Source organism: Carettochelys insculpta, chromosome 16 (assembly GCF_033958435.1).
Source record: "Carettochelys insculpta isolate YL-2023 chromosome 16, ASM3395843v1, whole genome shotgun sequence".
Classification (NCBI taxonomy): domain Eukaryota; kingdom Metazoa; phylum Chordata; order Testudines; family Carettochelyidae; genus Carettochelys; species Carettochelys insculpta.
The window spans coordinates 1,265,338-1,277,895 of record NC_134152.1 but is presented as its reverse complement, the minus strand read 5'-3'; the positions used below and the strand labels follow the sequence as shown (position 1 = coordinate 1,277,895).

The window sequence follows — 12,558 nt, the reverse complement described above, 5'->3', positions numbered from 1 at the left end:
TCTGGGGAGACAGCGTAGGGGTGGGCGCTGGAGATCATACGCAACGGTTAATAGAGGCAGTGTGATGTTTGCTGATGGAGCCATCTCTTCACACACCAGGTTCTATTCTCACAGCGAAGGGCATGAACCAACTCTTCTCCTGATCAAGACAACAGCCAAAGAGGTAAGTGGGGTGAAAGGTAACTGAGGAAATGGTAATGCCGCATACCACCTGGTTGCTTCAAACCCATGCCATCATGGAGAAGGAGCCGATGTAGAAATGCCTTTCTTATGGCACATGCTTTTGACCTAGGAACTCTTGTGTTGTTCACTAGCCCAGGGGACATCTAGTAAACTGTGTACCAGGTGAAATACTTCAACCTGAGTCCAGGTCTGGCATCCCCTTTGATGTATCCCTATGTGTGAGTGGCAGTGGTACCAGATTGCAGTAAATAACTTTCACCGAGCCCACAGACTGCTATTTTATTGTGTACTCCCCTTGTTTGTTAGGGCGAGGACTGAAGTGAGAGCTTCTGCTGAACTGGCCATTTGTGAGTCAGTGAATGGGTTTTCCTTTTGCGCAAGGATAGCATGAGACAGCAGCAGTGCTGAAAAGAGCAGGCAGAGTGGGATTTCCTGTTACACCACAAAAAGAGTTAGAATGCTGCTCTTCTGGTTGTGCTAAATCTAAGCACACAGAAGCAGTGACATTTTGCTGAGCTCTGAGATGAGTAGTGGTCCTCTAGGGATAGAACTGGGGCCTGCTGCTAAAATACTGTGTGGATTTTCAAATTCCAGTACAGTATTTAGCTCTGGCTGCAGCCTGTGAGCTTCTCTTTCTGGTTCTGTCCCTGAGGGATAGCTCAGTCCAACTCTTGCAGCCTCATTGTGCTTTGTACTCATACATGGTGCCATGGCATCCAGTGCAGGGTTTATTTGCATTGGGTTTGCGTGAGAATGAAAAAAGAGCTGCTTTGGGCTCATTGTTTCTAAACCTCAGGCCGCAGTGGCTAGGAAAGTGGCTGACATAGTGCTCATGGTATCCAGAGAAAGGGGGAGGCACGCACCTGCCATCAGAAACTTTATTTGCCTCTTGCCCTATAGAGAGCTATTAACTCAGATGCTGCTGACCTCTGCATAAGGATAGCAAATACTATAGTGACCTCTTGGGTTGCCCCTTAGAAAATAAAGAGGAAGAGGGAGGCAGGGGAGAAATGTGAATAGTCTAAAAGGACACGGTCTGTTTTCCGAGGTGCACTTTCCCTGGTTACATGTTAGAAGCTGGAAAAATGAGGTTCTGATTTCCCCTCTGCCCCACAGATCCTGTGTGTGTGTGTGTGTGTGTGTGTGTGTTTGTGTTCTTTTTTTCCTTGCTTCTTATGGAGGAAAATTGCAGTTTGGGGGACCCTTTTTGTTACCTCCTGCGTAAGCTGCATCGGCCTCTTCTCTGCTAGCAAAGCTACTGGTTGTCAATGGATGTCAGCAGTGGGAGAAGTTGCGCTGGTGCTGAAGGAGACCTAACCGCATACCTGATCTGGCATGAATTGTGTGAAACCGCGCTTTCCGCCATGGTCCAGTGTGACATGTGCCCTCCACTACCCTAGCAGTTAAACTGGGCTCCGCACAATACAGCTGTCCCTGAGGCCCTCTGTTGGCAGTGGGAAATATTGCTAGCAGGGGTGAGATTGCTGAAGGCAGCAGAGATGCTTGTAGTTCTCTGATTATTGCCTGCTCACAGCTGCTGCACAACTAGCAGTGCTCCTCTGCTCTGATATGAGCAGTGATGCTACTTGTACCAACACGAGGAAATGGCTATTTGGCGTCCACAGTTTTATTTCCTTACATTTCTCTCTGTGATGCTTCTACCTGTGATAATTATGTGGCCTCCGCATTGCCATAGCATCAGCGTGCCTTATAACACCCTTGTGGGCAATTATCTCCATTGTACAGGTGGGGAACTGAGGCACACAGAAGTTAAGTGATTCACCCAGTGTCACACAGGAAGTCTGTGGCAGAGCATGGAATGACCCTTGTTTGTCTGTGTTCCAGGCTAGTGTCTTAACCACTGGCCCACCCTTCTTCTCAGAACTCGTAGGTATAAAATAATTTTAAAATTTAGAATTTTGCCGGCCTTTCCCCTGCTAAGCGGAATCTAACTTTAGGTCTAAGGTTGCATCTACACTACAAGATAGATTCAAATTTATTGATATTGAATTTGTAATTGTGGAATTTTTAAGTTCGAATTTGACCATCCTTGTTTCCCACATGCTCCTCAAAGTCGACTCACTGCTGCCACACTCAAATCGGCAAACATCAACTGTTGCAGTAATGTATTGTGGGAACCTATCCCACAGCTCCCCATCCCTGTAGCATTCTGGATGTGCTTGCTGGTCATTGACATCATCTTCCCTCAATGCATTTTCCTCATTCCACTCCCGTACTAAGCAAAGGTCCATTTTTTTCCCATTGAAAGGAAGGAAAATTAGGGCATCCACACAGATGCCAAAAAATTTTACACAAATGTCTTTCTTTTGTAGCTGAATTCTCAACTGACCACCCCGTGATCCCATCTGATCCCTGAAAATATGACGATCCCTGAAAATAACACAGGAACCCTGATGGTATTCTCAAAGTCAGAAGAAAAAGAATAGAAAAGTCTAAGAAAAAAAGATTTCTGACTTTATTGAAAATAATAGAGACCCTAAAAAGTGTGAAGAAAGAGGAGATAGGAAAGCTTTTCAGAAAGTAGAGTTGATGATGAGGGGAGTCTTTGGCTTTCCAGTGCACTATAATGCTGTGCAATGACTGTTTTCAACTGGCCATCCATCCACTGAGTGTCCCACCTCCCATCAGTGCATGTGATCCCTGAAAATAATGTAGGGGCCTGGACTGTAGTGTAAAGTTGGAAGAAAGAGGATAGACAAGTCTAGGAAAACAATTTTGACTTTCCTCTTCACTACCCAGATATTGCCAACACAGGGGATATCAGTGAAGTTTCTCAGCCTCTTACACAAGCACGACCCTCACAACAGCCTTGTTGCCATGTGGTCGATGGGGCAATGACTGGTGCCACGCAGCGCAGAAAAAAATAACAAGTGTAGAGGCAGAGCCACAATGTCCTTGCAGGGGCTATTTGTAATAAGTAGATGGGCTCACAGTGCTATTAGCAAAGAAAGGAAGACAGTTCTCAGGCTCTCATACAAACATGAGCCCCATGCCAAAGGCTCACTGCTCCTGCTTGGAAATTCAGAGTCTTCCTGTTACTGGAGAGCAGCGGCCAGAGCAGAGCATTAAGGGACATTGTGAGTTACATACAGGACACCTCTGGAGACTAATAAATTTGATTTTAAGATGTGGCACTTCCACATTGCCTTTATTCAAACTTCTGAATTTGAGCTTGACACTGTACCCATCAGGTGACTGCGATTTTGTAATCTCAGTATGAGTGCTCCCGTAATTGAGCTAATGGCCTTTACAGTGAAGACCGTCACAAGGCAATATCAACCTAACTGCCTTAAATTTGAATTTATCTCGTAGTGTAGATGCAGCCAAGTTAGTTGTGCTCTCCTAACCCAGTGACCGTGAGACTTTTGATACCAAACTACATTAGACCTTGAATTATGGGCTCCAAAACATTTCAGTATCAGTGAATTTAAATATTCTGTTTTTTCTGACGACTGTAGTAACTGGTGACAAATCTGCTGACCCTGCCCTTTGCTCTAGGTCTGTGGTGCTTATTTATCCACTGACTGGAGTGAGCGCAGGCGCAGAGGGAATCAGCTGAGTTTCTTTGGGACAGGAGAGTGCTTTGTGTTCAGGGTAAGTAGTCATCACAGTTCTGCCCAGTATGGAATGGAGACAACTTTGGGTGACCGTCTGTCCCATATTAGGAGGGATGGTCCTGTATTTGGGACACCAAAAAGGTATCCCTACCTATTTTTTAAAAGGGACTAATTGTCCCATATTTGGGCCCTCTCCCCGCTGTCCTGTTCTGCCAGCAGCTGCGCAGACACAGCTGGTGGCAGGAGTCACTTCCTTGAGGGAGCATGGGAGGCTGCCATGTCCCTGCTGCTTCCCCAGGGCTCCTTCCCAGCTCCCTGGGGTTTGGTGCAGCCAGGGGGAGCCGCCGCCCCTCCCCCCAATATTTCCCTGCCCCGTATTTGGGACAGGGAAATATGGTCTCCCTAAGACAACTGGACTTTAATAGCTCATCAGTAACACCCTGTTTCCATGTAGAGTGGAGTATATGGGCTGACCCAGCCTGTGCCCGTCAGGCTTTAAAGCCTATGGAATCTCTTACGAAAGGTTGTGATTAGAGATTTGTTGCTGGACTTTACGGGCAGGGCCTTTCTCCTGCACACAGGATGATTCTTGCATGACCTGGGCGTCGATGCATGCTATATGTAGTACGGCAGTTTGGAATCCACCCCGTATTACCAATTTTTCTCCTCAGCCCTCTCCAAGGCAGACAGCTCTGGTGCATTCCTGCCCACTATGCTGAAGGGCTGGTCTGACTCACTCATCAGTTGTACAGCAACAACTCAGCAGCTCCGTGGCCACTTCAAGCTCTGAACTCGCTATAAAATGGGTTCTCACCTAATGACTCTTGGCTGTCTCCTCTCCCCTGCCTAGCTGCAGCCAGAAGTGGAACGCTATGAATGGGTAATAATCAAGCACCCTGAGCTGGCTGGGACTGCTTCTGATCCAGGGGCTAAGTCTATGCCAGCTTCCAGCATACTGTCCTCCTGCAGCGTGCCCTCGGACGCTGCCGATCGTCTCTCCCCCTTCCTCGCAGCTCGTCACTTCAACTTGCCTTCCAAAACCGCTTCCATGTTCATGGCTGGTAGCAATGAGTGCATCATCATAGGTAAGTCTGTGTCGGATCAATCCAACTCTCCCTGCCTATCACAGCAGACAACCCATCAAGTTGTGTGCAGCATTTGTGCCATTCCCACTGCAGCTAGAGTAAGAGACGGGACTGAAAATACAGCCTGCTCTGCCAGATTTTGTGTCAAAACTTGGGTCTCACATTCTAAAGAGACAATATTTGTAGGGACTAGATGCTGCAAACCCAGCCAGGCCACAAGCTCCTGCTGCATTTTGTTACATATGCGACTCTGCATAATTCCGGAATAACAGCTCAGCTGGCAAGGGGCTGGTGCTGAAGCAGAAGATATCTAGAATACAGCAGCTTGTTCTGCTGCAGCTGTCAAGTAGGACTGGTGCATCGTCTAGGATCTGTGGACTATCTTGTCTCTTGCAGATCTGATCAACAAGCAGTATGCTTTGGAATACCAGTGATCTAGTCCCAGTGCTGTGCCTTTCGGTACTCTGCTTTTTCCCTCTCTCCAGATTTCTCATTAAGTTGTCTGAGGGCTTCTACCTTGATATGTCATTTGGTCTATTTAACTGAATTTCTAGCAACCTGTTAGTAAACTTCCTGGAGCCTCCTTTTTTAAATACATGAAAATAAATCAAAGACTACAAGCATTTGTGGAGCCAGTCTGCCTGGGTTGTCTTCCATGAATTTGCCAGAATGGTTACTTGCAGTCCTGCTAGCTTCATTAGTGTCCTTTTGTTCTAAATCACAGCAGCTAAACATTGTGGTGGATCTTTCTATACTCCAGCTGACCCTGGAGGTAAAAGCTGTCTAGCCCCTTCTCTGTGTAGATCTTACTTTCACATCTGAGAAGTTCAAAAGTAATAGCATATTTGTGCTCTTCCTCTCTATAGGAGGTGGTGATGGCCAAGCCCTCTACTTTGATGCAGACCTGAACCATGGGAGAACCAGCCACTGCAATACTTTCAATAATCAGCCACTGTGCTCTGAAAACTTCCAGATCTCTGCCATAGAGGTGTGGGGCTTCAAGGACACTATGACTGTCTGAGGCAAGAACCATCATCAAAATAAGTCTGTCAGACTGCTCAGCATTCTCAAGGCAAACTAATGCAAGAGTCAAGCTATCACAAGAATTCCTCTTGGCTCCTTCTAGCTTAGTAGCTCTTAAGGAGCACAGTGAATGCAGGCCTTGTTTACTTTTGCTCCTTATAGAGGCTAGATGGTGCATCTGGTGAATTGCTTTTGCCTCTGGCAGACTGGATTCAAACCCTGATTTTAGATAACACGTGAAAATGTGGGTATCTCGTCTGCGTCCTGAACAGACGTGTATTCGTATCCTAGAACCACCACTCAATCGGTGCCGTTAAGAGTCTCCGAGGCCAGCACTAGAACAACAGTGGGTTGCTCATCAGGATGGAGGTATTTGGTAGTGCTCTGTGTGGCTTCTACAGTGCCTGGCTTGTGCCAAGACTTCAGTTTGCCACTGTGGAGGAGCAGAATATTGGTTTATAAAATATTTCATGCAGGCTATTGGTCTATGAACTAAATGGCTTTCCATCCAGGAACTTGGCATATGGGTCTACCAATCAGGCAGATCCAGGGAAACATTTTCAGCTCCCTTTCCTGAGCAAGTCAGCAAAGCCCTTGCTTCTGAAAGGAACAGTGACCAATAGTCGTTTTTTCCCACATCTGAAACTTTGTGTTCTGCGTTTGCTTTTGGAGTCTGCCGCTCTGTAGGAGGCATCCGGTCTATCAGAGCCCTTCTGCAGAGGGTGGATTTTCTGTTTACATTCTTATCACATATCTGAATCATGACTCCAGTTGTAATATTGGGACTCACGGCCCAAGCAGCTAAAAACCAGCAGGATATACACAGAGCACAAACTCTTCCCCTTCTTCGTGCTTCCTGTCAGCTGACATGAGACTTTGTGCCAGGAGAGAACTGTGCTGTTAGCCAGCAGGAAATTAGCAATTGGATACAGAAATTCAATGTGAGTGGAGGGGCAGGGATACCTACAGGGACAGAAAATGATTACATCAATTCAGTCTTGCCTCTGGGAATGCAGTAGTGCCCCAGACAGGCTATAGAGGTGCAGTTTCTCTGTTACCTGAGTCTGTCTATTGCTCTTTCATTGTAAAATGCAGGCATGCTTTGCCACTAATACTTTGTGAGGCAAGCTGGACTGGTGAAAGAGCCCTTTCTTCGCGCTCAAGCGTTCTGGCAGGTTTTCTCTGAAGACAAGCTTGTGAGGAAGTGATTTCCCACTGCTGGACCCCTGCCATTAGCAATGCAGGTTTGAAACTTGTCCTTTCCTGGCTTGGTCTGTGCATCTCAATGGGAGCGCATGTTAGGGAGATTGCTTTGAATATCTCAGCAGGGGAATCATGAGTAAGAGGGACTTCTAAAGCTTGATGAAGAGAGGAGAAAGCACAGTTTCCTCACCAGGTATATAGTGCCAGCAGCTGCATTAAAATGTAGAGCCTTCATCGTTACCTTTTTAAGGGCGTGTCTCTTTTACAAAGGCAGATCAAATATGCAGATCAAAAATCAGTGTCCCCTCTCTTAAGTAGGATGGGCAAGAGATACTCCGAATCCACTGTCTCAGATGAGGCTAGCTTAAGCTCACTTGCCCAAGCCACATCTAAAGGGACTGGCTGACAGCTGTGTGACTTTGCATTGCCTCTCAAGAATCCTTTGGCAAAAGCTAGGCTGGAAGGTGAACAGCAGCTTGTGGTGCCATTGCTGGAAGCCCTTCCCTAAGAAGCCAGGTCAGTAATAGATCACGGGTGCACCTTTTAAAATGACAAAAGTACATCAGTGTGTTTTGTGATCAGAATCTTTGCGTGTTGGAAAAGAGCAGCATCCCTTACTTGTGCAAGATTTGGTAACACCGCAAGCACTGCCAATGGCACAAGGAATATTGTCCTTGCTGTGCCTCAGGTGTGTTTGGAGAGGGCAGCTGTCCTGGGCTAGCCTAGAATCCTGGGCTCTGACCTTGCTGAGTGTTGGCTGCAGGAGCAGGCTCGTCTGTCTGAAAAGTGTACACCTGTCAGTGTTAAGTCAGAACAAATGTTCTGTTAGACCCTTAAGTAGCTCCAGTCTCAGCTTCTTTTGCTGCCCACTTTGGAAAGGTCTCCCCTTGCACTGCAGGTGCCATTGACTAACAGCCCACACCGTCTGATATACTGTGGGCTTTGCACTACTGTGTGCTGTGCAGGGCGGAAACACAGGGGAGGTCAGTGAGTGAAGTTTCCCCCTGCTTATAGGGTCCATTTCCAGATTTGAATCAACTTAACTAAGCCCCTTTTATCTTCTAGCTGTGGAACATATCCACCCCCACAGCTGCACCACGGGGCTTCTTAAATGTCTTAGCAGCTGGCTCAGCTAGTACAAAGTACTTCATTGCAGTGCCTCTGGAGCTCAGTCAGCATGCAGTGCCATCCCAATGGCTTGTCACCAAATTGGTCTGAGGAAGGGGTGGAAGAGTTTCTGCCTTGGGTGGGGGGAATATTGGCTCTTGTACTGAAGGACTTTGGCTGCACAGGGAGATTAAGCAAACAGAGACCGTCATGGGGAAGCTCTGATTGCACTGTGGCTGGCTGGCCCCATGTGCACGTTGCCGAGAGTGACAGGTTTGCTGGTACACCGCTGGCAGTGCTGCTGAGCACAGGCCATGGAGAACAAGCTCAGGTGCATGTTCTGCAGACAGTTAATGAAGTAACTGTTCTAGTGTGGGTAGATCATCTCCCACTGACTGGCACTTAGCAGCTCTGAAAAGCCTGGTTTTGACCTTTGCCGGGATTGCATTGGGTAGAAGCTGCAGGTGTTTGTAATCCTCTCAGCAGAGAGTGCCCCCAACACCGTCCCCTGGGTATTTTTACACTGCAGCAGGGAGGTGATTCCAGTGCACAAAGACAGCCTTAGGCAAGCTCAGCTCCATCCAGTGCACTGGTAATAGCACTGTGGACCTTGTGGCACAGGCAGAAGATCAGGCTATCTACCTGTGTCCAGGCCTGTCGGATCGGGTGGGCTGCCCTGCCGCTGGAAGCGATGGCTGTTAAGTAGTGAAGCTGTGTGAGAAGTAACTTCTCCCCCTGCCCAGATGGGCTGGGGGACGTGTGACCCCTCTACTGAGTGCCATCAGTGGTCAGAGCAGCCTGAGGAGGGAAGTAATGAAGCAGCAGTTTCAGTTGTGCCAGGGTGTGGTTCCAAAGGTCCCACTGACGAAATAAAATGCCAGAAGCCCAGTTTGGTGTACGTTGACCTGGCTCTGGGTAATCCAACAGCCAAGAAGCCACAACCAATGCACAAGAGGAATTGTGTTGTACAAAGCTCTCTTTCTTATTCTCCTCCTGTGGCAATTCTGTCAAAACAAGCGCTCCTTTTAATGACAGTGTTCGTGTGTGTTGTGAGCCCAAGGCAGCTCTGAGGGAGCTGAGGGAACTGCCCCTTCTTCCCCTTCTGTCTGGGACTAAAAAGTGCAGTGCATCCAGGCACAAGGAAATCAGTGAGCAGTGGTGTGTACATCACATGCAGAGCTCTTGGGGATGGCTACATAGGACCAGTTTTTGCAAAGACTGTAAGAGTGGGTGACTTCTAGGCCATCAGGCTCCAGCTGGGAGGTATGTACTGTGGCGAGTTACTTTACTGTAACTTTGAAGAGCCTTTGACAGGTCCTTTTTGTGGTGGCATTGCATGTTATCAGTTCCCTTCAATGTATGCTGTTAGTGCAGAGCTCAGGTTCTGGCTGAGATGCAGTTGCTGCCCTTTAAGAAGATCTCTGACTTCCTGGGAGCTCACTTCTGCATTACAACATTCTCTTGGATGGCAGGCCTCTGGGGCCAGGCAAGGCTGAAGAAGACTAGAATCACCACCACCCTCCCAGCCATCTGAAGATTGCCAAACTCACTGTAAAGCCTCTGACCTACATCTACCACAGAAGCTGTACTCCTCCCAGAGTGACTGTGTGACTAGAAACCTCTGGGAAGCTCGTTGCTCCCTGGTCATCATGCACTTTTTGTGACAATCACCTTCCATTCCCACACCTCTTGTCAGAGCCTCCTGACATGTTACTCTCTCCAGGGGGGAGAAAATAGACTGAATGTTACTGAAAGGGTTAAAGTGATAACGTCGGAAATCTCCTTTAACCTCCTGCATATCAAATCAACAGCTAATACCAGCATCTGTGCATTTGAAAGCCTAGTACTTACTGATTCACCTCCCTGGTTTTGGCTTTACAACACGGGTAATGGGAGTTTATATTGCCTTTGTGACCTCATAGTAACGCTCCCTGGTCACAAATGGAAGAGGACCAAGATCTCACCTGCAGCTGGGACAGAGGTGCTATAATCTACATCCAGAATCCTCCAGGCACACACCACAGAAAGGGTTCGGATGCTCTCATCACTATGTGATGGAGCTCTGTCTGCTGAGCCAGCTCCGGTTTTGACATGGGTTTTTTTTCCAGACTGTCCGTAGGTATTATGAATGCAAGTAATTTTCTGAGTGACCTTTTTCTCCAGCTGATTGTAGTGCTGTCTAATTGTGACTTTCCAGGTCATGTAACTGTGCATTCCATTCATATCAGTTTTGAATGTTTGTGATTTTACAGAATTTGGGTTGAATTATTAAAATAAAACTTAAACGTATGAGCTGTTGGTTTTATCCTGTCAGCAAATCTGTCCAGTACAGGTTTCCTTTTGTAAAGCCAGACTTTGCTTGCTTTGCATTGTGAGAAATAGCCACCTTCAAAAGCTGCAAGGAAAAATGTGTATCTTTTATTTTACACATGTGAACTGGAGGTACAGAGATTAAGTGACTTGGCCAAGTCACGCGGGGAGTCTGTTGCAGAGCAAGGAATTGAGTCCATATCTCCCAGTCCCAGTCCAATGTGTTAATCACAAGACCATTTGACCTCATCCTCTTTCCAGGTGGTGTGTCCTTGGGTTCACTTACAGTCAAACAGCGTTGAGCAGCACCGCTTGCCAGTTACATTTCCTGGATGAGGATGAGTCCAGCTGCACTTTGAGTATCTTGTGTGTTGTCACTGTTAAGTGATGTTCTAGGTGGTGCATCGTGCTCTTGTTTATACCTGGGCAGCCCCATTGTCCCCACTGCTCTCAGTGCCATCAAAAGCCTTGTTAGTCTTCTGTGGGCTTGCACAGGTGCGCCTGGCCTGGCGGGAAGGTGCGGACATCGTACCGGAATCAGTGGTGACGTCACTTGCCTTGCAGAACCTCAGTCACTGGCGATGATGAATGAGAGAGTGCTTGCTTGCAGCTGAACTAGGGGTGAGTCACTGGGGCTGGCACAAAACGTGCGGTGGTTTGCTAATAGTGCTTTTTATATGGAGATCAGGGCCACAGCACAAAGCCTCAGAGTGCTGTTTTCACAGTCATTACTTAGGGGTGAGCAGCAGGGAGGGAGGATTGTCTATCGGGGATCACTGAAACAGGGATCTCTGTGTGCTCCGCTCTCCTGTCAGCAGAAATAAGTCACAATGTTATGGAGCATATTTAGTGAAAAGACAGGGTCTGGCCACTAGAGGCTACTCTTCAGCTGATCTCAAAGGAGAGGAGCAAGCTACCTGTGGTACATGACTGCTAAAAGAAAAACTGCAACTAGTAGCTTCAAAGAACGGGATTAGTAAACAGAGGGGCTCGTGTAAATGGAGCAGTGGCTCAAGAGGGCTCTGTAAGAATGGGGGTTCTCCAAGGGTAACTAAGGAAGGAAAGTGCTGTTCTGGTGTCACGGCAGGTTAGTGCTGGGTAGCTGGAAATGTCCCACACCTGAAGCTCCTTTAGGGGAGGGCTTTCACAGGTCTGTAGCCTGTGGCCAGCTAGCCCAGAAAGCCATGGCTTCGGAGCAGCTGTGAGTGCCACAGAGCTTTCTGTGCAAAGAGATGGGTGGTGGGGGAAGTAAAGCTGCACTGCTGGCAGCAGAGAGGAGGCTGCATGCATGACTGGCAGCATGACAAGCCTGGGGCTGTGTTTCTAGGAGGGATGGAGCCATACTTGGTCATGCCTGTGCAATTGGCGGAAGAAGCCCTGTGCTGCAGAAGGCAGGTGGGTTGCATGGGAGTGTAATGGAAAGGGAAGAGTTCTGCAGAGGAGACAGGCCACTCCATATGAGACTGGAGGAGCAGTAACAGGATAGCTCTTGGAATGGCACGTGCCAATTCCAAGCTAGCTGTGCCTGCCCTCTTCCAGCCCACGCTTGTTCTGTGTGGGAGATGCCTACTCCACCACCTGCAGCAGCGTGAGAGTTCGTAATGTCGGCTGACAGAACTCCTCCCCCGCAGCACATCAAGGGTTATGGCTGCCTCTGCCAAAGTCCTTTGCCTTTGTAGAGTCCCCTTGGGGATTTCCGTCCCATTCTGAGCTATCGCTTCCTCGCGGGTGCTGCCCTGGGTGAGCTAGCAGGCGGGTTGCCGCTTGACTGTTCTTTGTTACTTCCCACTGCTGTACAGAGCTGGCTCAGAGCAAGTTTTCAAAGCGTCCCAGGGCTGATGTGGGTGCAGCAGTTTGCACTTTCTCATGGCAATGACAGCCGGGTAGGCCCTGGCCTTCACGCACAGTTACTGGTTGCTGAAAAATGATGCCTGCAGTAGGGGCAATGGAGGGAGCTCTGAACACTGTGTAAAAGCAATGTAGCCCAGGAGCAAATGGCTCAGTGCCCATTGCTTGGGTTAGCTGTGTTCCCATAGGCAAGGCTCCAAGGCTGTCTGGGCACTAGCCCT

At 48.2% G+C, this 12,558-nt stretch overlaps 1 protein-coding gene across 4 annotated transcripts in view; it reads left to right on the top strand.

The window, feature by feature from the left end:
* TBC1D24 (TBC1 domain family member 24) overlaps nt 1-10,462 on the top strand; it is a 35,890-nt gene extending 25,428 nt beyond the window's left edge. For all 4 annotated transcript variants that reach the window (XM_075010945.1, XM_075010944.1, XM_075010943.1 and 1 more), the window contains 4 exons: nt 100-163; nt 3,703-3,798; nt 4,612-4,846; nt 5,713-10,462. In XM_075010945.1, coding sequence (XP_074867046.1) covers nt 100-163; nt 3,703-3,798; nt 4,612-4,846; nt 5,713-5,867 — 550 coding nt within the window. In that variant the 3' untranslated portion in view covers nt 5,868-10,462. The remainder of the gene's footprint in view (nt 1-99; nt 164-3,702; nt 3,799-4,611; nt 4,847-5,712) is intronic.
* The last annotated feature ends 2,096 nt before the right edge of the window (nt 10,463-12,558 follow it).